Source organism: Lithobates pipiens, unplaced genomic scaffold (genome assembly GCF_037356315.1).
Source record: "Lithobates pipiens isolate NorthernLeopardFrog02 unplaced genomic scaffold, aLitPip1_a1.2 Scaffold_27, whole genome shotgun sequence".
NCBI classification, from domain to species: domain Eukaryota; kingdom Metazoa; phylum Chordata; class Amphibia; order Anura; family Ranidae; genus Lithobates; species Lithobates pipiens.
This window is the reverse complement of record NW_027507788.1, coordinates 16511386-16533911: the sequence shown is the minus strand read 5'-3', so window position 1 is coordinate 16533911 and position 22526 is coordinate 16511386. Positions and strand designations below refer to the sequence as shown.

The following is a 22526-nucleotide window of genomic DNA, read 5'->3' as shown; positions in this document are numbered from 1 at the left end:
ACTTCCTCTCCTGTGTTTACATTACAGGAGAGGAAGTGATGTCACGGGGGATTCCTATTCGTCGGGAGCGATCGCGTGGGGGTGGCCATGAATGAATGGCTGCCCCCTCGTCCCGGATCGCTCCCGGACGAAAACCGACCGCCGCAGGCACCGGGCGGGGGCCCGATCGGGCCCCCGACCCGCGGGAGGCAAGGGACGTACATGTACGCCAATATGCCTGCCCGTGCCATGCTGTCGACGTACATCGTCGTGCGGCGGTCGGCAACTGGTTAAGGATTTCACCTGAAATTTTTCAGAAAAGACCGAGACTTCGGACAAATTGCACCAATCTATGGGAAGCTGTACCATGCAACCCTTCTTTGGAATTCCGCTGGGCGTGCTTTTGGCTCTTGTAGCAAAGAGTAAGTAGATTGTAAATATTTAAATAACGTCTAAATGTTAATTTTGATATAATGTTACTCAATTTCAGAGCGCCTAGTTTAATCAGACCCATAGCTCCGACTAAGTAAGGGGTGTGTCAGACCTCTGCAGGGAGACCGCTGCTTTCACAGAGAGCAAGGGTCCATCTCTGGAAGCATGCCGGAAGACTTTTCAACAATGACTATGGCTGCTTCCTACAGAAAACAAACTTTAATGCGGCGTACACACGACCGGACTTCCCGGCAGACTAGGTCCGACGGTCTTCCTGACTGACTTTTCGGCGGAGTTCCGACTGACTTTCTGAACAAACGGGCTTCGCCACACACGAACGGACTAAGTCCGATCGAAAGTCAGTTCGTTTTGAACGTGACGACGTAAGACGGGGATAAAAAAAGGAAGTTCAATAGCCAGTAGCCAATAGCTGCCCTTGCGGAGAACGGTTTTCCCTATAGGAATTGAGTCCATTGGACAGATTTGAAACATGTTCTATTTCTAGGTCCGTCTGATTTTTTTATTTTTTGAAAAATGATCGGATTACCCCACACGCGATCGGATTGTCCAACGGACTGATTCCGCCAGACCTAGTCTGCCGGAAAGTCCGGTCATGTGTACGCAGTTTTAGACTTTGAACATATTTGCTTTGATTTACCGGGAATGATGTAAAGCCCAGAGAACAAAAAGTGGTGGTTTATGTTTTCGGGGGGGGGGGGGGGGTTGGGGCACAAAAATCACTTTTACTTACCTGATCTTCCACTCCCCTGGCAGCTGGCTGTCTTCTTTCTTCTCCTCCATTCTGGCAGTGAACTGTCCTTCGGCATCCAGTTAAAGCAGAGGTCCACCCTAAAGTGGAGCTTCGCTCATTGGAACCCTCCCCCCCTCTGGCGCCACAATTGGCACCTTTCAGGGGGGAGGGGGGTACAGGTACCTGTACAGTACAGGTATCTGCACCCACTTCCGGCGTAGATTCTGCAGAAGCTATGCCCCTTTCCGCAGAATCTACGCCCCTTTCCGAAGGTCCCCCGCTGCCTGCTGGGAAACACACGGATCCCAGAGACAGCGGGGACCATCCTTATTGCGCAGCGCGACTCGCGCATGCGCAGTAGGGAACCGGGAAATGAAGCCAAAGGCTCCACTTCCTGATTCCCATATCCAAGATGGCGGCGGCAGCACCCGAGAGACGATCGAGAGATCGGCTTCGCGTGCCGACATCGCGGGCGCGCTGGGCGGGTAAGTGTCATTATTTTAAAAGTCAGCAGCAGCCCCCCCCCCCCCCACCAAAAATAAATAAAAAATGTCTTCATCAATTTAGGCTAATACGTATTCTTCTACATATTTTTGATTTAAAAATCAAAAATTGCAATAAGTGTATATTGATTGGTTTGCGCAAAAGTTATAGCGTCTACAACATAGGGGGATATATTTATGCCATTTTTTTATATATTTATTTTTTACTAATAATGTCGGCGCTCTGCGATTTTTAGGTTGAATACGGCGGACAGATCGGACGCTTTTGACACTTTTTTTTTGTCTGTGTCCCATTGGGGAGATTTACCTTCACTTCCTGTCCCATAGCCAAAACAAGAAGTGAAATGAAATCCCTGCAAATTAAGGGGATTGCTTGGAGACCCCTAGAACTAGTTTCTCCTCCTTGGAAGATTCCCCCTCTATTAATTTTCTGGGGACGGCTTTCTTTTACTTTCACTCTCAATGATAATGGTAGACACTCAAACAGAGAGGGTGAGGTAGTGATATATCTACCTTGTCTGTACCTCTGTTGGTGAAGTCTAAATGCATGCATATCTCTGGATGAACCGAGTTGCTGCGGGAATAACTCAAATTATCCACTTAATGCAAATCGCCCCCTACCTGTACGTCGGTAATTTGATGCTAAATACCATTGTTATGGCAGCAGCTAGCTGCTGTTATTTTCAGGAACGGCGTGCTTTTCTCTTTAAGATAAAGTGGTCTCTGAGGCGGATTCGCCGCAAGATCAATTTTTATCGGTGGCAGGAGAGCCCCCCCCCCCCCCCACTCCGCTCGGGTCATCTCTGCCGCTTACTGGAGCCATCGGTAGCAGTGAAGACAGACGATGGCATCCGCTCCCTTCACTGCTTGGATGCCGAGTAAGGGAAAGATGGCCCCCGCTCGGCACCATAGCATTAGAGGGTGGAAGCGACGTCAAACGTCACTTCCGCCCAATGCTCTTAAAGGGGATTTTTTTTTTTAAATGACATTTAATTTTTTATGGCATTTTTTATTGCATTTTAGTGTAAATATGAGATCTGAGGTCTTTTTGACCCCCCAGATCTCACATTCAAGAGGTCCTGTCATGCTTTTTTTCTATTACAAGGGATGTTTGCATTCTTTGTAATAGGAATAAAAGTGACTCTTTTTTTTTTTTAAAGGAGAGTGTAAAAAAAAAAAAGAAAAGATAAAAAAAAAAAAGAAAAACCCCGTCCCTTCATGTTTGCGCACAGAAGCAAACGCACACTTAAGTTGCTCCCGCATATGAAACCGGTGTTTAACCTCCCTGGTGGTATTCCCGAGTCTGGCTCGGGGTGGAGATTTTGTACCAAAAGCGGTAACCCCGAGCCAGACTCGGGACCGCATCGCCAAATGCAGGGAGAGGTTACTTACCTTCTCCCCTGGATCCAGCGTTGACCCCGCACCGTGAGCGGCTTGTCCTCCGCTCCATGTATCACGGAGCCGATCTCCGTTCCCTGCGTGCGCTGTGACGCACGGGGACGGAGAACGGCGCCAAATTCAAAAAGTGAAACACACATTACATACAATATAATGTAATCTTACAGATTACATTGCTGTATGTAATCATTTCACACCCCCTTTGTCCCTAGTGGTCTGCCCAGTGTCCTGCATGCAGTTTTATAATATAAAAACTGTTCTTTATGCCTGGAAACTGGAGATTGTCCATAGCAACCAAAACTGTCACTTTACATCAGAAATGATTTTAGACCAGCTAGAAAACAGCGATAATAAATTGGAATCACTCGCAGAATTGAGCGATATCGATTTGTGGGGAGATCCGTCATCAAATACTGAAAAGTAATGACAGTGACAATTCTGCAACTGAGCAAATTTCAGTGTTTTTGATTTGATTACATTATTGAATAATTTTTATTATTATATTATTATTTGGTATAATTATTTATAGTTATTTATTATATTATAATTTATGATTTCATTTTTCAAACTTTATCATACCCGGGATGTCTTCTAGACTCTGGTTTGGACAGATTTAAGTGAGTTATTCCTCAGAATTACAGGACTACAATATAAAACGCCAAATTTTCATGCAAAATAATTGTACCGCTTTTAGCACCTAAAATCTGAAATAATCGTACCGCCAGGGAGGTTAAACCACACAATTGAGGTATCGCCGTGATAGTTAGAGTGAGAGCAATAACTCTAGAATGAGACCTCCTCTGTAACACAAAACTGGTAACCTGTAGACATTTTTAAACGTTGCCTATGGAGATTTTTAAGTGCCAAAGTTTGACATCATTCCACGAGCGGGCGCAATTTTGAAGCGTGACATGTTGGGTATCAATTTACATAACATTATCTTTCACAATATAGAAAAAAATTAGGCTAACTTTACTGTTGTCTTATTTTTTTAACTCAAAAAAGTGTATTTTTTTCCAAGAAGAAAAAAGACCGCTGCGCAAATACGGTGTGAAATAAAGTATTGCAATGAATGTAGAGATATGTATTATAGCAAAAAGTGAAAAAAAATATTGTTTTTTTTCCCAAATTGTCGCTCTTTTTTTGTTTATAGCGCAAAAAATAAAAACCGCAGAGGTGATCAAATACCACCAAAAGAAAGCTCTATTTGTGGGAAAAAAAGGACGTCAATTTTGTTTGGGTACAATGTCGCACGACCGCGGGATTTTCAATTAAAGCGGCGCAGTGCCGTATCGCAAAAAATGGCCTGGTCATTAAGGGGGGAAATCTCCTGGTTTGTAAGTGGTTAAACTGTAAATATAATTTATCTACTTTTAGGCTGCTCGCTCTCCTGCATACAATGTTCCTCTGAGACATCCACCTCCTGCACAGGTTCCAGCGTTTCTTGTTCTTCGGGCTCTTTGTGTACGGTTATATACACAGTACAATCTATAGGTAAGTTATCGTTCAACATGAAACTCAATGTGTTTGCTCCATTACTCTTATATCCAATTAGATGTTAAGATGGACAAGTCACTGTTTTATCATTTTATTGGGCAATCTTTTGACCCACCCCTGATTAATATGGCTTTTGACCCACCCCTGATTAATATGGCCCCTCCCTCCTCTTTTTGACTACACTCCTGTGAGGATCTCCCTGTGCCTCCACGTGCAGAATATTTCTATTAGAACATCACGTCTCTCTTGTGTTGCGTACAATAAGTGTAAAGCCTCGTACACACGATCAGATTTTCCGATGGGAATTGTGTGATGATAGGCTGTCGGTGGAAAATCCGACCGTTTGTATGCTCCATCGGACAATTGTTGTCGGATTTTCCGAGGACAAATGTTGGATGGCAGGTTTTAAAATTTTCCGCGGACCAATGTCTGTTGTCGGATTTTCCAAACGTGTGTACACAAGTCCGTCTGCGGAAAGTACAAACACGCTCGGAAGCAGAAGCGGTCGGTCTTGTAAACTCACGCTCGTAATGGAGAATTAACATTCGTGACACGGCAAATTATGAAATCTTGAAATGCAGCGCACAATTCTCTTCTTCTTTAACCGGTTCCCGACCAGCGCACGACGATGTACGTCGACAGAATGGCACGGGCAGGCATATTGGCGTATATGTACGTCCAATCTTCAATGCCGCCCTGCCATCGGGAGCGCTGGTCGGGACCCCCGTGAGTCCGGTCGCGGGACTCGCGGACTCGATCGCCGCGGGCATACCCGCGATCGTCTCACGGGACGGCTGAATGGAGGAAATGCCATGTAAACAGCATTTCTCAATTCTGCTTAGCAACTAGTGACGCTGATCTCTGCTCCATGTGATTGGAGCAGAGATCAGTGTTCACTAAATGAAAGCCCAACCCCCCCCACAGTTAGTAACACACCCCTAGGAACACTTAACCCCTACACTGCCACCCACTGGTTTTACCAAAAAAAGAGCGCTTGTGCCCTCGACCAAACTGTTGTGATAACTGATCACACGTGCAGCATCATGGCAGTTGCAGATCAAACAGAAGCATCTTCCTTGGCTGTAGAGGATATGAGGGTTTAACTCTGCTTTAAGGCTGTCAGCAGATCAGCCTTTACAAATTGATCAGTGCTTAAGAGCAACTGAGCATGTGCAGAGCAGGTTGAGACGGTGCTTTACTGTGTTTTAACCACTTACGGACCGCCGCACGCCGATATACGTCATTGTTATGGCAGCATCTAGCTGCCATAACCCTGGAATCCTCTTCTTCAGCCGATGGTCCGCTTTCTGATAAAATTGGTCTTGGATTTGCCGCGAGGTCACTTTTATCGGCAGCGGGAGAGGCCTCCCCCCCTCCGCCACTTACCGGAGCCATTGGCAGCATCGGAGGTGATTGGATCTTCTCCCTTGCTGGGTATGGGGGCGATTGAGGGAAAGATGCCCCCCCCCCCCATCTCCATACCATAGTATTTTAGTGTAAATATGAAATCTGAGGTATTTTTTTTAAATATTTTTTTAAATGCCATTTTTTTTTATTAGTGCATTTTAGTGTAAATATGAGACCTGAGGTCTTTTTTTTTTAAACACTTTTTTTAAATGCAATTTTTTTTTATTAGTGCATTTTAGTGTAAATATGAGATCTGAGGTCTTTTTTTTTTAATTTTTAAATGACAATTTTTTTTTATTTGCGCATTTTAGTGTAAATATGAGACCTGAGGTTTTTTTTTTTTTTTAAATACTTTTTTAAATGCCAATTTTTTTTTTATTTGCACATTTTAGTGTAAATGTGAGATCTGAGGCCTTTTTTTCTAAATATTTATTTAAATGACTATTTTTTTTTTTTATTAGCGCATTTTAGTGTAAATATGAGATCTGGGGTCTTTTTGACCCCAGATCTCATATTTAAGAGGCCCTGTCATGTTTTGTTTCTATTACAAGGGATGTTCACATTCCTTGTAATAGGAATAAAAGTGACATCATTTGTTTTTTTGTAAAAATAAAAGGTCAAATAAATAAGAACATTTAAAAAAAAAAATGCGCCCCATCCCGCTGAGCTCGCGTGCAGAAGCGAACTCATACGTGAGTCGTGCCCGCATGTGAAAACGGTGTTCAAACCACACATGTGAGGTATCGCCGTGATCGGTAGAGCGAGCGCAATAATTCTAGCCCTAGACCTCCTCTGTAACTCAAAACATGCATCCTGTAGAATTTTTTAAACGTCACCTATGGAGATTTTTAAGGGTAAAAGTTTGTTCGCCATTCCACGAGCAGGCCCAATTTTGAAGCGTAACATGTTGGGTATCAATTTACTCAGCGCAACATTATCTTTCACAATATAATATAATATAATAATATAATTCCATGATTAAGTTTTCATGACAGAATTGTCAGTTGCTTGTTTATTTTTAGGTAACAGTAGCTTAACTTCCTATACAATGACATGCGCACCTCGAACCCAGTGTGACGTCAATGGGACCATCGGCATCACCGGATCAAACATTAAGATGGCTTCATCATGCTGCTCTACTGACAACTGCATACCATATTTGCCTTCTTGTAAGTAGTTTTACTTTCTCTGCACATCAAGTTATTGTAAAATAAAACACTCAATTATTATTAAAGCATACAGAAAAGACACAATTAGCCCCTGTACACACGGTCGGAGATTTTGACGACCAAATCCGTCCGATTTTGTCCGTCCGATTTTGTCCGTCGGATCTTGTCCGAAACTGTTGCATACACACGGTCGGACTAAGTTGTCAAAAAATCCGATCTTTCAGAACGTGATGACATAATTTCGTTACGATGGGACTACATTCAGGCTAGTAGCCAATAGCTTTGATGTAGGAATTTGATCTGAGCATGCGTGGCACTTTGTCCGATCAAAATTCTCTACACATGATCGGAGTATGTCCGATCGAACCAGTTGGTCGGGAAATATTTCCAACAAGTTGGAAAATTGGGTCCGACGCACATTCCGACGGAATCAGTCCGATGCATACCACACACAGTTGGATTATCCGACAACACGGTCCGATAGGACACATTCCGACGGATTCTCCGACCGTGTGTACAAGGCTTTAGAGTCACATCTATGCATTTTTAGTGCTTTTTGCATTTTTGCAGATTTGCACCACAGTCCATTTATCATGGTTTCCTATGGAACACGTTTTGTAGTGCAAATCTTAAAAATGCAAAAAGTACTAAAAATGCATTAGGTGTGAATCAGGTGACCAGGAGACACTGAGCAGTGTCATACCTCACCAGTGACATCGGTCCAGTCGTGGCTACAGGACGGCACTCTCCTCGATGAGCTCGGTTGCCATTCCATGTTGCCAGCACACAGCATAGACACTTCCCCATCCTGGGCTCTTCTCACCTCCTTCTTCTCTCCATTCAGGAAATGGCTCACAGCTTCTCCCCAGACAATGGGAACAGAGGGGTGTGGACTATGGAAGGTAAAGTAGAAGCCCAGTACTGGAATGTGGCTGTGGGGGCCTTAGGGCAGATCGGAGCTGGACTTTGTGGAGGATATCTTAATATAACAGGGAGGCTGCAGGAGCCACCAGGAGCTAGGGGCGGGGTTGCGATTGTTACCCCTACAACCCCTTATGCTACGCCCATTTACACAGGTCCTTCACTTACATTCACTTAGCTGTGAAGGGGAAGGGAAGAACCACAACAATTTTTAAAACATTTTTAGAGCTGAAGGTATATAGTGGCATCAACCTGTCTTTGTATGTGCAAAAAAACATTATTGGCCCATTTCCAAAAACACCTACCACGTTGAACTCCTTGCAGGCCGTTCCATACCTCTTATTGCAATGCATAGGAGAAGTAGAAACAAGTTGTCCACTACCCAACACCAGTCAACTGGCACAATTCAGAAATTTGCCAGTTACAGGAGCCCAAACACCCACAAAGAAAAGTTCATGTCAGTTGTTCTAGAATTTTCCACGGTTGCAATATAGCCAATAGTGACTATACAAGGATCTTCTAATTCTATATTGTTGTGACTGTCTCCTTTTTCCTTCTCTAAGTACCAGCAGACAGCTCAGTGTCCAATGGGTTGAGATGTAGAAGTTGCATTTCTTCTTATTCCACTTGGTGCTACAGTTTATCCAACATTCAGTGTACGGGCAATGAGACCATGTGTCTTCTGAGGAGTAAAACACAATCAGGTAAATATTACAGAAAGACTCCCTGTTAATCAAAAAATGTGTTCTCTCAATCATATCACTCACAGACCAATAATACCGGATTAAGTGAAAGTTATCATTATTATTTTTATACAGGATTTATATAGCGCCAACAGTTTATGCAGTATTTTACAATAGGGGGACAATACAATTACAATACAGTTCAATACAGAAGGAATAGGAGGCACCTGCTATTGGAGCTTACAATATAAAGGGAGGGGGAGGTGGTACAAAAGATAATAGCTGCAGGGGATCATCTGATGTAGGTGAGTCAAGTACAGATCTTAGGTGGAGGTGGGGTAGGCTTGCCTAAATAAGTGAGTTTTCAGGGATTCGCCTGAAGGCGAACAGGGTAGGAGCTGACTGGACATACTGTGGCAAGGTGTTGCAAAGGATGGGAGAGGCTCTGGAGAAGTCCTGGAGACGAGCATGGGATGAGATAACAAGGGAGCTAGAGAGTAGACATGGGCGCCGTCAATAAATTTGTTTCGTTCTGTTCCGTTATGGTTCGTATTAAAATTAATTCGTACTTCGTCTTTCGTGTCCGAAATTCAATTTCAATTCGTACGAAATACGAATTGTTGTTAGGTTCTTTAACTTGTACGAACGTTCGTTACGATGAATTTAAAGGCAAAAATATACCTCAATATGACAGTCGATGCTGATGGATGTTTGGTTTTTATCCGAAATACAAAATTTCGTAGAAGAATTCCCTATCCGAAATACGAATTTTCCTTAGATGAGGGGCTCCCACCATCCCTGTGCTGTGCTGACTTCCTCCTGGGGATTCGTAAACAAAAGTTCGTATTTCGTACAAAATTCGGACGGATGGCAATTTGTATTTTGGATCCTCCCGAATGTACGAATTTAGGGAAATTCGTACGAATTTGAGATTCGTACGAATTTGAGATTCGTACGAAACGAATCGCACATGTTTACTAGAGAGCAGGAGGTCTTAGGAAGAGCGAAGAGGATGATTTTGGTGATGTCTGCAGATGAGGCTGGTGATGTAGCTGGGGGCGATGTTGTGGATGGCCTTGTATGTTGTGGTTAGTATTTAGAATTTTATACGAGGGGGGTAGGGGAACCCTTCCAATATATCTAGGGAAGGCAACTTGTAGAACTGGCTAAAACACATGTCAAGAACCAAAAGAGAACTCTATGTGTAATTCTGAAGGCCCTTAAAACCTCATTTAAGGTCTACATTTTATTTGGTTTTAGTAGAGCCCTTTTATTTTTGAGACCCTGACTAAATAACGGTCCATAGTAAGTAAGACAGAGGTCATAGTCATAGGAACAACATGACAGGGTTGACCGGGTGCCCTGCAGTTTTAGGGTTAAAGAAATAGAAGATACAGTACATCTGATTGGTGTCTCAGGAAGGGGTGGGTTGGTTGTTTTGCTTTGTGTATTTAAGGTTACTTTGCAGTAAAGCAAGGAAGCTTAGACCTCTGTAGTGTATTAACATGCTTTCACTAAACATACTGTTGCATATACAAGTTATTACAATTCCAGGTAAATAGTAAAAGACCGACAGATATTACAAAATATGCCTACAATGTACAAGCTATTTATCCTTCCTAACAAATAAACACGTATAATGTATGCAAGTAGTATGCTAAACATCTACTTAACTTGGGCCTTCCTTGTGATGGAGTCAACCTCCAGGATTCTCCAGACCAGGGGTCTCAAACTGGTGGGCCTCCAGCTGTTGCAAAAGTCCCATCATGTAATGAAATAGGGGGAACTAATGCGCAAGCAGTATTGAATAGTGTTACCGATCCCGGCCGAGATCGGAAACGAACGTCACACGACTCTCTTATCTGACGCGTTGTGTCACTGTCCACGTGACTATATCAAAGACGTGGGCAGTGACGCAACGCGTCAGTGAAGAGAGTCGGGTGACGTTCGTTTCCGATCTCGGCCAGGATCGGTAACGCTATTCAATAGTGCGGTTGTTTGTTCATCTTAATTGTAAGTGTTTTACCTTATATTAAAAATATCAGCTTTTAATACTGCACTATGGAGTCCCTCCCTTTTTCTTTCTAATATCTGTCTGGAAGCCCAGGATAAGTCCAGACGGAGGAAAGCATTATATAGGAGCTGTGCTATCAGAGGGAGCCTGGGAACGGATCGGTCATTGTCTGTAAGGCTGCCTATTATCCCTTATCTGAGGTGAGAGGCTGGGGGAAACACTATCCACTGGATTACACCAGAGAGTGCTTGGATGGGGTCACTTATGTAGCGGATGATCTGCAAGAGATTAACACAATTGGATTGCATTGCATTGCACTGTGTATGGGATTAATAATTAAAACTGAACTCTAGGAAGACATAGAAGACAAAAATGAATGCAGCTCTTTAACCACTTAAGCCCGGACCAATTTGCAGCCGAAGGACCAAGCCCCTTTTTGCGATTTGACACTGCATCGCTTTAACTGACAATTGCGCAGTCATGCGACGTGGCTCCCAAACAAAATTGACGTCCTTTTTTTCCCACAAATAGAGCTTTCTTTTAGTGGTATTTGATCACCCCTGCGGTTTTTATTTTTTGCGCTATAAACAAAAATAGAGCGACAATTTTGAAAAAAATGCAATATCTTTTACTTTTTGCTATAACAAATATCCCCAAAAAATATATATAAAATTTTTTTTTTACCTCAGTTTAGGCCATTACGTATTCTTCTACATATTTTTGGTAAAAAAATCGCAATTAGCGATTATTGATTGGTTTGCGCAAAAGTTATAGCGTTTACAAAATAGGGGATAGTTTTATAGAATTTTTATTAATATTTTTTTTTACTAGTAATGGCAGCAATCAGCGATTTTTATTGTGACTGCGACATTATGGCGGACACATCGGACATTTTTGACACATTTTTGGGACCATTGTCATTTATACAGCAATCAGTGCTATTTAAATGCACTAATTCCTGTGTAAATGGCACTGGCAGTGAAGGAGTTAACCACTAGGGGGCGAGGAGGGGTTATGTATGACGTTATGTTTTTTTTTTTATTGTAGGGGGGCGTGGCCTGGCATGTGACATCACTGATCGTCTTTCCCTATAACAGGGAACAGACGATCGGTGACAGCCACACTAGGAAGCACGGGGAGAGTTTTTTTTTACACAGACCCCTCCTCGTTCTTCAGCTCTGTGTCCCGATCGCGGGACACCAGCGGCGATTGGGTCCGCTGGTCCCGCGGCCACGGAGCTCAGGACCCGGCGCGCTCCCGACCCATGGCTGGGCACTGTACCGGTACGTGATCGTGCCCAGCCGTGCCATTCTGCTGACGTATATGTGCAGGAGGCGGTCCTTAAGTGGTTAATCATTAAATTATCCTTTTTTTTAAGTATAAATGATGGCTTAGTTTGTTTATCTAAAGGCGCTGTTCATTTTTGGATCTTGTTACTTTTGGCTGGAGTTTTAATTTAACTATTGGATTTAGAAGACCAACTATAAATCAGTGAGCTTAAGAAGGAATCCCTCATATCTCATTAAAAAAAAATGTAGATGCCACCCATCTCCTCTTCTATATTATAGATCTCCATAGTGGCCCTCAATGTGACCTGTTGCATGTCAAAGTAATTGTCACTCAAGCTATCACAGCACAGGAAACTGAAAAATTGCTTGGTAATGAAAAGATAATACAGGCTAGTACCCAAGTGGTTAAAGCTTTTTTCTATCTTTGATATGCATACTGTCTATTTTATTTCTCATTGATTCTTTGGCACCTATAAGCCAGAAGTTTCCCATACACAGGTAGATCAGGTCACAACTTTTTTTTTTTTCTTGGATGGCCCAATATGCATCTAATGCCCTGTACCGGTTTTCTCATTGGAATAAACTCTGAAGGTTTTTCCGACGGAGTTCCAATGGAAATTCGCTAAACTGTCTTGCGTACACACGATCACACCAAAGTCCGACCGTCAAGAACGCGGTAACATACAACACATACGATGGACTAGAAAAAGAAAGTTCAATACCCAGTAGCCAATAGCTTCCGTCTCGTACTTGCTTCAGAGCATGCGTTGTTTTTGGTCCGTCGGAACAGCATACAGACAAGCGGTTTTCCCGATAGGAATTGGTTCCATCGGAAATATTTAGAACATGTTCCATTTCTAGGTCCCTCAAAAATTTTCAACAAAAAAAAAGTCAGATGAGGCCCACACACGATCGGAATATAAAATGAAAAGCTTCTGTCAGACATTCCGCTCATGTGTACGCGGCATAACAGTTCCAAATGGCCATATCATTCCATGAACAGAAAAATAGGAGAGAACTTTTATATATTGCACCAAAACTTCATAGGTTCTGAAACATTTGCAGCCTCTGCATCCCTGTCAGTACACCTTAGACCAGGGGTGCTCAACCTGTGGCCCACGGAGCACACTAAAGGGGCCCACAAGCCCAAACCAGGGAAGAGCATGCCCATGTAATGGGATTGGGGGTCGGCAAGCCCAGATCGTGATCTATGGGTTGCCAACCCGCCATCACAGAGCATCAGAATGCATTGAGCCATCATCGGCAGTGGATGAAGCAGATGGCCACGGAGGGGGCAGGAACCGCATAAGCCAATGCTTCCTCTGTAGCACTGACTCCTTCCCTAGGTGGAGTGATACCAAGTCCACTTTCCTGGGACTTTTCTAGCAGCCTGGAGAGCAATGCCAGCAGAAGCTGGAAAAGAAAATGCAGGAGTTTCGGTGCACTTTCAGAAAGCGCACCACACCCACAAGATGTAATATAAATTTGTGACTTAGTGCAGCTAACCCACAGAAAAGCCACAGATGAACTGCACTGTACCCGCAGTGTGGGAAAATCGCATCACATCAGCCTGAAAGCAGCCTTATAGGGGACTCAGGACAGTAATTCCACGTACACACGATTGGAATTCCCAGCCAGAAAAAGACCGATGAGAGCTTTTCATTGGAAAATGCGACCGTGTGTATGCTCCATCGGAATTTAGCTGTCCGAATTTCCGCCAGCCAAAAACTGATAGCATGTTCTCAATTTTCCCTACGGAAAAACTTTCTATCGGTAATTCCGATCGTGTGTATGCAATTCCGACACACCAAAAATCACGCATGCTCAGATTCAACTAGGAGACAGAAGCTATTGGCTACTGGCTATTGAACTTCCTTTTTCTAGTCACGTTGTACGTGTTGTACGTCACCGCGTTATAAATGATCGGAATTTGATGTGACCGTGTGTAGGCAAGACAGCCTAAGCCGAATTCCGTAGGAATTCCGTCGGGAAAACCATCAGAGCTTTTTCCGACGAGAATTCCGATCGTGTGTACGCGGCATAAGGGTTTTGGGGGTTGCGGTTTGGGGGCAGTAAAGCCCCATAGTTTATTGTTGCCCAAATCCTTTACATGGCCCTCACTCTTCAAAAGGTTGAGCACCCCTGCCTTAGAGAGTAATATTTTATCTATCATATGTCCCTTTTTTTTTTTTTTTATTCAGATATGTACCGTATTTATCGGCGTATAACACGCACAGGTGTATAACACGCACATTCATTTTAAGAGGGAAGTTTCAGGCAAAAACGTAAATTTTTGTATTGACGTATAACACGCACACGCTATTTGCACCCGATTTTCATGGTGAAAAAGTGAGTGTTATACACCAATAAATACTGTATTTATTTTTTAACAAATAAACAACAACAGAAGCAACCAATAAAACAAAAAAAACAAAAGAAGAAACCAACTAAAATTTAAACCAAGGTCAAATCACCATTGCAAACAGTATCAGCATTAGTACATTTGATACTTATGTGATAAAATACTACCAAAAGAAAGCTCTACTTGTGGGAAAAAAAAAAGGACGTCAATTTTGTTTTGGTGCAACGTCGCACGACCGCACAATTGTCAGTTAAATCGGCACAGTGCCGAATCGCAAAAAGTGCACTGGTCTGGAAAGGCGGTAAATTCTTCAGGGGCTCTCTTAATAATAAACGTCGGTTTAATGTTTAAATGTATACTTAAAATATGTTTTGAGGCTAAACCCAAAGGGGAAATAACAGATATAATAAAGATAGATAAAAAATAAAGAAGAAAAGGTAAATTCAGTAATATAGAGTACATTGATATACTGTTTGTTTCATTAATATATTAGAATATCCAATTCTACAAATGTTTTATGTATTTTTGTATGTTTTGTCTAAAAATTGAAAATCAATAAAAGAAAAAATGAGTACATTAGCACATTTGATACATCAGCATCTAATTCTCCCATAATATTCACAGATATTCAGAAACACGTGAATCTCTATCATATGTCCTTAGTTGCATTTTTTTCTCTTTTTCGACAGGTTCCCAACCAATGGCCCTCCGTGGATGTGCCACTAAAAGCATCTGCGATCTCAAAAGCCAGTCTTACAAAGTCAATGGTGTGTCAACCAACATTGAGTATATCTGTACTAGCGGAGGCAATGTCAACAGTTTCTGCATCCTCACTGTTGCCTGCATTTTGCTGTTGAAGCTTTTATTTTAAAATTTGGATAAAAAAAATATATGCGCATATTTCTTTCTATTTAGTGAACAATAATTAGTTAGCCTAATAAATTCCACTTGTGCCGCGTACACACGATCAAATTGTCCAGTGTACTTAGTACGCCGAAACGCATTTCACCGGACAATTCGATCGTGCGTGGGCTTCAGGGGACTTTCTCAGCGTAAAGTCCGGTGGACTTAGAAAGTATTTTTGCAGTCCAATCTTGGGTTTCAGTGGACAATACGTTCGTCAGTATGCTAGTCCGGCGGACGAAGAACGACGCATGCTCAGAAGCAAGTACGAAAAGGAAGCTATTGGCTACTGGCTATTGAACTTCCTTTTTCTAGTCCCGTCGTACGTGCTGTACGTCATCACGCTAGCAAACGCCGGACTTTCTGTGTGTCCGTGTGTGGCCAAGTCCGTTCAGTAGAAATTACGCCGGACTATCCGCCGGATTGTTTGCCGGACTAAGTACGCCGGACAATTCGATCTTGTGTACGCGGCATTGGTATCACAAGGAAGAACCGTTTCTTTCCAATATCTGATATTTGTTAAGCACATAGCTAAAGAATTGCACCATTCTGTTTTTTTTTTTATTTCTTAATTTTTTTGGTGTTGAGTATTGTCACATTGGGCTATTATTATTTTTTGCATTTTTCTATTATTGAATTAAATTTTGTATACACCATGTGTGAAATATTCATCCTTTACACTGTTGCACAGAAATATGCATTTATTTCGGGACACATGATGTGTAATATATGTATCACTTAATTTTCTAAAATTGCAGAAGAGTACTTAAAGGGGCAGCCACACTTTTTTTTTTTTGTTTATTCTTTATTTATTTCAATTTTCATCATTACAAAACTAAAAAAGAAGAAAGAGAGACAGAATCATAACTATAGAACATATATGTCAACCAGACATAGCACATATGTGACAATGCCAAATATTCTTTACCTATTACCCCTAATCTCTCGCTCACCCATACATGCTCTTAGCCTATTTGTTTCCTATTATCTGTTTCTCTATTACTTTATGACTCTAATCCCTCCTTTCCCTCACCCCCCCCCCCTTTTTTTTATTTTATTATTCCTGCAACCCATACACCTCACTATTTTTCTTCGTTGACTTAAAGGTTTTCCCTCTTTCCCATTTTCTCTGGGGTTCTCCATCTCCTTTTTCCTCCCTATCAATGTATTCCATCCTAAATGTGTCGTCTATTTTCTCAAACCATTCTTTTATCGTAGGTTCTTCCACTTCCCTCCATTTTTTGGGATCATACTCTTAGCTATATTTAATAGTTGAGGTATCAGATTTTTTATATTCTTTTAAGGGTAAATCTGTCCCGTGGAACAGGCAAACCCATGGATTTTTGGGAACTTGGACGTTAGTTATCTCTTTTATATATTTTGTTTAAATATTGTTTATTTCGTTTTCCACATTTACAAAGAGAACAGTACAAAATATTCCTTATACATACTTTTAGAAATCACTTTAGTTAACATTCATGTTATTTCAGTATTTTCAACATTCACATAAAAAACAGACAGTAAAAAAAAAAAGTACACATTGGGTGTCCGACCGGATCGATCTTAAATATCCCAAGAGGGAAGAAGAAGAAGAAGAGAGAGAGGGAAAAAAAAAAAAAAAAAAAACACCCCCTCCTCCTCTCCTCATGTGTTTAAAATTATCCTTTTGTGATTTTATCTTACCCATATTTGTTACCCCTCCCACGTGACGCTTTTTCTTAATTCCAATTTGTGATTTGTGTAAGGTGGGGATTCCTCTCCTTCCATCCCCACTCCCTTCTACAAAAAAAAAAAAAAAAAAAAGGGAAAACACACCAAAACACCAAAAAAAAACCCAGACAAACCCCCTAAAGGACCCTAGAACAAGGGGTCCCCCCATCTCCTCCCCCACACAAAAAAAGAAAAGAAAAAAAAAAAGGAAAAAAAAAAAAAAAAAAGGGGGGAAAGGGATCCTTTCCCTTTCTCTTCCTTCCTCCCCCTTCTCCTCTTCCCTCCTTTATATAAAGAAAAAAAAATAAATTTATAAGGGGTTATGAAGTATATGCATCCTACCTCCCTCCCCTAGACGCCCTCTCCATCCCCCATAATTCCAAGATATATTGAGGATTTTCTAAATTCCATCCAGTTCCTCCAAGTCGCCTGGAATCTAATTTCGGCTCCCCGTTGAAGGTATATTAGTTCTTCCATAATCCTCAATCTATCTATTTCCCTAAACCAATCTCTTATCCCTGGTGTTTCCTTTACTTTCCAGTATCTCGGGATCAGTACTTTCGCTGCATTTAGCAGAAATGGAGTTAATGCTCTTCTATATTTTTCCCTAGGGCCCTCGACCGCGTGAAACAAACATTTCCAGGGATCCAGTTCTATTTCCTTCCCATCGATCTCTTTGATTAAGCCCACCACTTTTTCCCAATATAACTGGATTGCACTGCATTGCCACCATATATGGGCGTGGGTTCCCTCCCTCCCACACTCCCTCCAACAGAGGGGTGATAAGTCTTTGTTAATCTTATGCATTTTCGATGGAACATAATACCATCTAACCAATAATTTATAGTTCATTTCTTGGATCTTCGTATCTATTGAAGTGGAGTGGGTATAGTCTATAACTTTCCCTTTCAGTTTTTCTGGGATTGATTGATTCAATTCCCCTTCCCACCTCCCAAAAGCAGGTATCGCCTCATCCTCCATTAAAGATATTAAGGTCCTATATATCTTAGAGATCCCCTGTCTGCCCACTCCTCCTCGGTCAATCAATTTCTCCCAAGGGTTTAAATTGTCACCAGAGCAGAGAGGTTTTGGAAGGGACTCAACAAAATGTTGGAGTTGTCTGTATCTCCATCCATCCCATGGTGTTCTTCCATATTTCTCTCGTATCTCCTCCAATGAGCATAAGCTATTTACTTTTAACACATCCCTTAACCTTAATATGTCCCTATGCGTCCACTTCTGGAACATTTTGTTTTCTTTCCCCAGAGGAAAATAGTTATTTCCTGACAGGGGCATTAGAGGGCTATTGTTATTTTGTCCTTCTGTACCTTTGAGTACCCCATCCCATGTTCTTAATGTTTCCATTGTAATCGGGGATATTCTTCTAGAGAGACCCCTAAACTTCATTGGAATCCAAATGGTCTGACTCAGGGCAACATTACTCATATTATCTTCCAGTGATACCCACTTTTTATATGGAGCGTTGTAAACCCAATCCAAAATCCTCCTCATTACCGCTGCTGAATGATATTTTTGAAAATCTGGGAGAGATACCCCTCCCTTATCCTTAGGCCTATTCATTACCTTATAAGAGACGTGACTTCCTCTTTTGTTCCATATAAATTTCTGAATCAGGGATTTAATAATTTTAAAATAGGCCCCTGGGATATTTATCGGGAGGCTCTGAAAGATATATAGAGCCTTTGGCAGAATCATCATTTTAATTACATTTATCCTGCCAAACCATGACAGTCTGTGTGCAGGGTAACCTTTAAGATCTTGTTTAATTTTATTTAAAAGAGGGAGATAATTATCTTGATATAAATCTGTAACTGATGTCGATAAGTATATTCCTAAGTATTTCAGGCCCCTCTCTTTCCACACAAAGGGGAAAAGAGCTCTAAGTTCTCTTCTCTCCTCTGGGGGAGAATAGACATTTAATATCTCAGTTTTCTCTCTATTGATCTTAAAGTTCGAAACATTCCCGTATTCCTCCAGCTCCTGCAGAATCCTAGGAAGGGACTGTTTGGGGTTCGTTATATAGAGCATAATATCATCTGCAAATGCAGATATCTTATGCTCATTCTCTGATACTTTTATTCCCTCAATACCTTGGTTCGCTCTTATAGAAACCAAGAGAGGTTCTAGAGAGAATACGAAAAGTAAGGGAGATAGTGGGCATCCCTGACGTGTGCCATTATAAAGCCCAAAAGAGTTTGATAGGGTCCCATTCACCTGAATCTGAGCTGTAGGGTTAGAGTATAAGGCCTCTATCCACCGCAGCATTCTTGGGCCTAAACCAAATTTATATAATGTCTGCAGCATGTATTCCCATTCTAACCTATCAAATGCCTTTTCCGCATCGACCGATAGGAAAAGGGAAGGCTGCTTCTTCTTCTTCTTAACTTCCTGCATTAAGAGGGTTGTCCTCAGTATATTATCCCTCGCCTCCCTTCCAGGTACAAAACCTGCCTGATCTCCTTCTATACAATCTAGGGATGCACCGAATGGGTTTTTTGGTGCCGAAACCGATACCGAAAATGAAAAATACACTAGGCCGAAAACCGAAACCGATACCGAAACAGCACCGATACCGAAAATGACTGTTTTTAAAAAATATTTTTATACAGGAGGTGGCCAGAGACTGGGGACATGGTACAGGAGGTGGTCAGAGACTGGGGACATGGTACAGGAGGTGGTCAGAGACTGGGGACACGGTACAGGAGGTGGTCAGAGACTGGGGACACGGTACAGGAGGTGGTCAGAGACTGGGGACACGGTACGGGAGGTGGTCAGAGACTGGGGACACGGTACGGGAGGTGGTCAGAGACTGGGGACACGGTACGGGAGGTGGTCAGAGACTGGGGACACGGTACAGGAGGTGGTCAGAGACTGGGGACACGGTACAGGAGATGGTCAGAGACAGAGGACGTGGTACAGGAGGCATCCCCCATTGCAGGCCAGTGTCCCCCATTGCAGGCCAGTGTCCCCTATTGCATCCAGTGTGTCCCTTTGTGTCCCCTTTTGCATCCAGTGTGTCCCTTTGTGTCCCCTTTTGCATCCAGTGTGTCCCCTTTTGCATCCAGTGTGTCCCCTTGTGTCCCCTTTTGCATCCAATGTGTCCCTTTGTGTCCCCTTTTGCATCCAGTGTGTCCCCTTGTGTCCCCTTTTGCATCCAGCGTGTCCCCTTGTGTCCCCTTTTGCATCCAGTGTGTCCCCTTTTGCAGTCAGTGTGTCCCCTTTTGCATCCAGTGTGTCCCCTTTTGCGGCCAGTGTGTCCCCTTGTGTCCCCTTTTGCGGCCAGTGTGTCCCCTTGTGTCCCCTTTTGCGGCCAGTGTGTCCCCTTGTGTCCCCTTTTGCGGCCAGTGTGTCCCCTTGTGTCCAGCGTGTCCCCTTGTGTCCAGCGTGTCCCCTTGTGTCCAGCGTGTCCCCCTTTGCAGCCAGCGTGTCCCCCTTTGCAGCCAGCGTGTCCCCCTTTGCAGCCAGCATGTGTGTCCCCCTTTACAGCCAGCCTGTGTGTCCCCCTTTACAGCCAGCCTGTGTGTCCCCCCTTTACAGCCAGCCTGTGTGTCCCCCCTTTACAGCCAGCCTGTGTGTCCCCCCTTTACAGCCAGCCTGTGTGTCCCCCCTTTGCAGCCAGCCTGTGTGTCCCCCCTTTGCAGCCAGCCTGTGTGTCCCCTTTTGTTGCAGCCAGCCTGTGTGTCCCCTTTTGTTGCAGCCAGCCTGTGTGTCCCCTTTTGTTGCAGCCAGCCTGTGTGTCCCCCCTTTGCAGCCAGCCTGTGTGTCCCCCCTTTGCAGCCAGCCTGTGTGTCCCCTTTTGTTGCAGCCAGCCTGTGTGTCCCCCCTTTGCAGCCAGCCTGTGTGTCCCCCCTTTGCAGCCAGCCTGTGTGTCCCCTTTTGTTGCAGCCAGCCTGTGTGTCCCCTTTTGTTGCAGCCAGCCTGTGTGTCCCCTTTTGTTGCAGCCTGTGTAGGGAAGAGAGCCGCCTCCGCCGCTTGTTGGATCACAGCGCCGGGAACATCACAGCTTTCATTTCAATTGCTGTGTGTTCCCGGCCGCGCGCCGTCACACGCAGCCCCTCCCCCTTGTCCGGGCACTTTGATAGACAGATCATCCGTCCAATCCTGCGGATGATCTGTCTATCTAAGTGCCCGGACAAGGGGGAGGGGCTGCGTGTGACGGTGCGCGGCCGGGAACACACAGCAATTGAAATGAAAGCTGTGATGTTCCCGGCGCTGTGATCCAACAAGCGGCGGAGGCGGCTCTCCTGCGCTTCACACCCCCCATGATGGGCGTCACCAGGGCGGGGGCGGAGCCCCGCCCATACCCAGGCCACGCCCCATTTTCGGCTCCATTATCGGCCGTTTTTCTCTTTCGGCAAATTGCCGAAAAGGGCATTTTCGGCCGATATGTTTCGGCGGCCGAAATTTCGGTGCATCACTAATACAATCTGGCATATGTTGTTTCAGCCTCTCGGCTAAAATCCTTGCGTAAATTTTTACATCCTCATTAATCAGAGAAATCGGTCTAAAGCTAGAGCATAATGTTGGGTCTTTCCCTTCCTTTGCTAATATAGTTATAAAGGCCCCCAAAGCTTCCCTCCGTATCTCCCTTCCTTCCCCAATTGAGTTCATGTACTGATGAAAATAAGGTGTTAAAGGTCCCAAAAACTTTTTAAAGTATAATGACGTGTATCCATCGGGCCCTGGGCTCTTCCCATTCTTACTATCCTTAATTGCTCTCTCTATTTCCTCCTTAGAGATATCCCTATCGAGCATACCAGCATCCTCCTCTGCTATCCTCGGTAGATCTATCTTCCGGAGATATTGTTCAATTTTTTCCCTTCTCTTTTGTTTATCCTTGGGGTCCTGGTTACCATTTACCTTATACAGTAGTTGGTAGTATTCTAAGAAGGTGTTAACTAATATCTCTTGTTGCATATTTCATTACTCCCTTCTTATCTTTAATTTTTGCAATATAATTAAAATTTCTTCTAGGTTTAATTACCCCTGCCAGGATTCTCCCCGGTTTGTTACCAAATTCATATTGTCTTTTGGCGGACTTTAAAAAGGCCTGCCTGGTTTCCTGTTCCAATATATCTCTCAGTGCCTCCCTTTTTCCCATAAGTTCGTCCATTATTTTATGGTCATTTAACCCTTTATGTAACTGTTCCAACTCCTGGATTTCCTGTAAGATTAGTGATTTTTGCGTTGACCTTATTTTCCTCCTCTTAGCTGCTTCTGCTATCAATCTCCCTCTCATATATACCTTATGGGTCTCCCACAACACAGTTGGTGCAATATTTTCTACATTATTTTCTTTAAAAAATAAGTTCATATCTCTTTCCAAAGCTTCAAATATTTTATGGTCATGCAAGAGGGATTCATCCAACCTCCATATTCTTTGCCTAATCGGTATATCCTCCAGGTCCAAAACAGCCATAACTGGGGCATGATCGGAGAGAGTTATTGATTTTACTTCTACTTTCTTTAACCCCTCCAAAAGCTGAT

At 43.1% G+C, this 22526-nt stretch overlaps 1 protein-coding gene across 1 annotated transcript; it reads left to right on the top strand.

The window, feature by feature from the left end:
• The first annotated feature begins 272 nt into the window (after window positions 1-272).
• Window positions 273-16664, top strand: LOC143933580 (phospholipase A2 inhibitor and Ly6/PLAUR domain-containing protein-like). Its single transcript, XM_077456527.1, has 5 exons — window positions 273-401; window positions 4441-4557; window positions 6990-7136; window positions 8621-8761; window positions 15095-16664. The coding sequence occupies exons 1-5, from the start codon at window positions 332-334 to the stop codon at window positions 15274-15276; spliced, it is 657 nt and encodes a 218-aa protein (XP_077312653.1). The 5' UTR covers window positions 273-331; the 3' UTR covers window positions 15277-16664.
• The last annotated feature ends 5862 nt before the right edge of the window (window positions 16665-22526 follow it).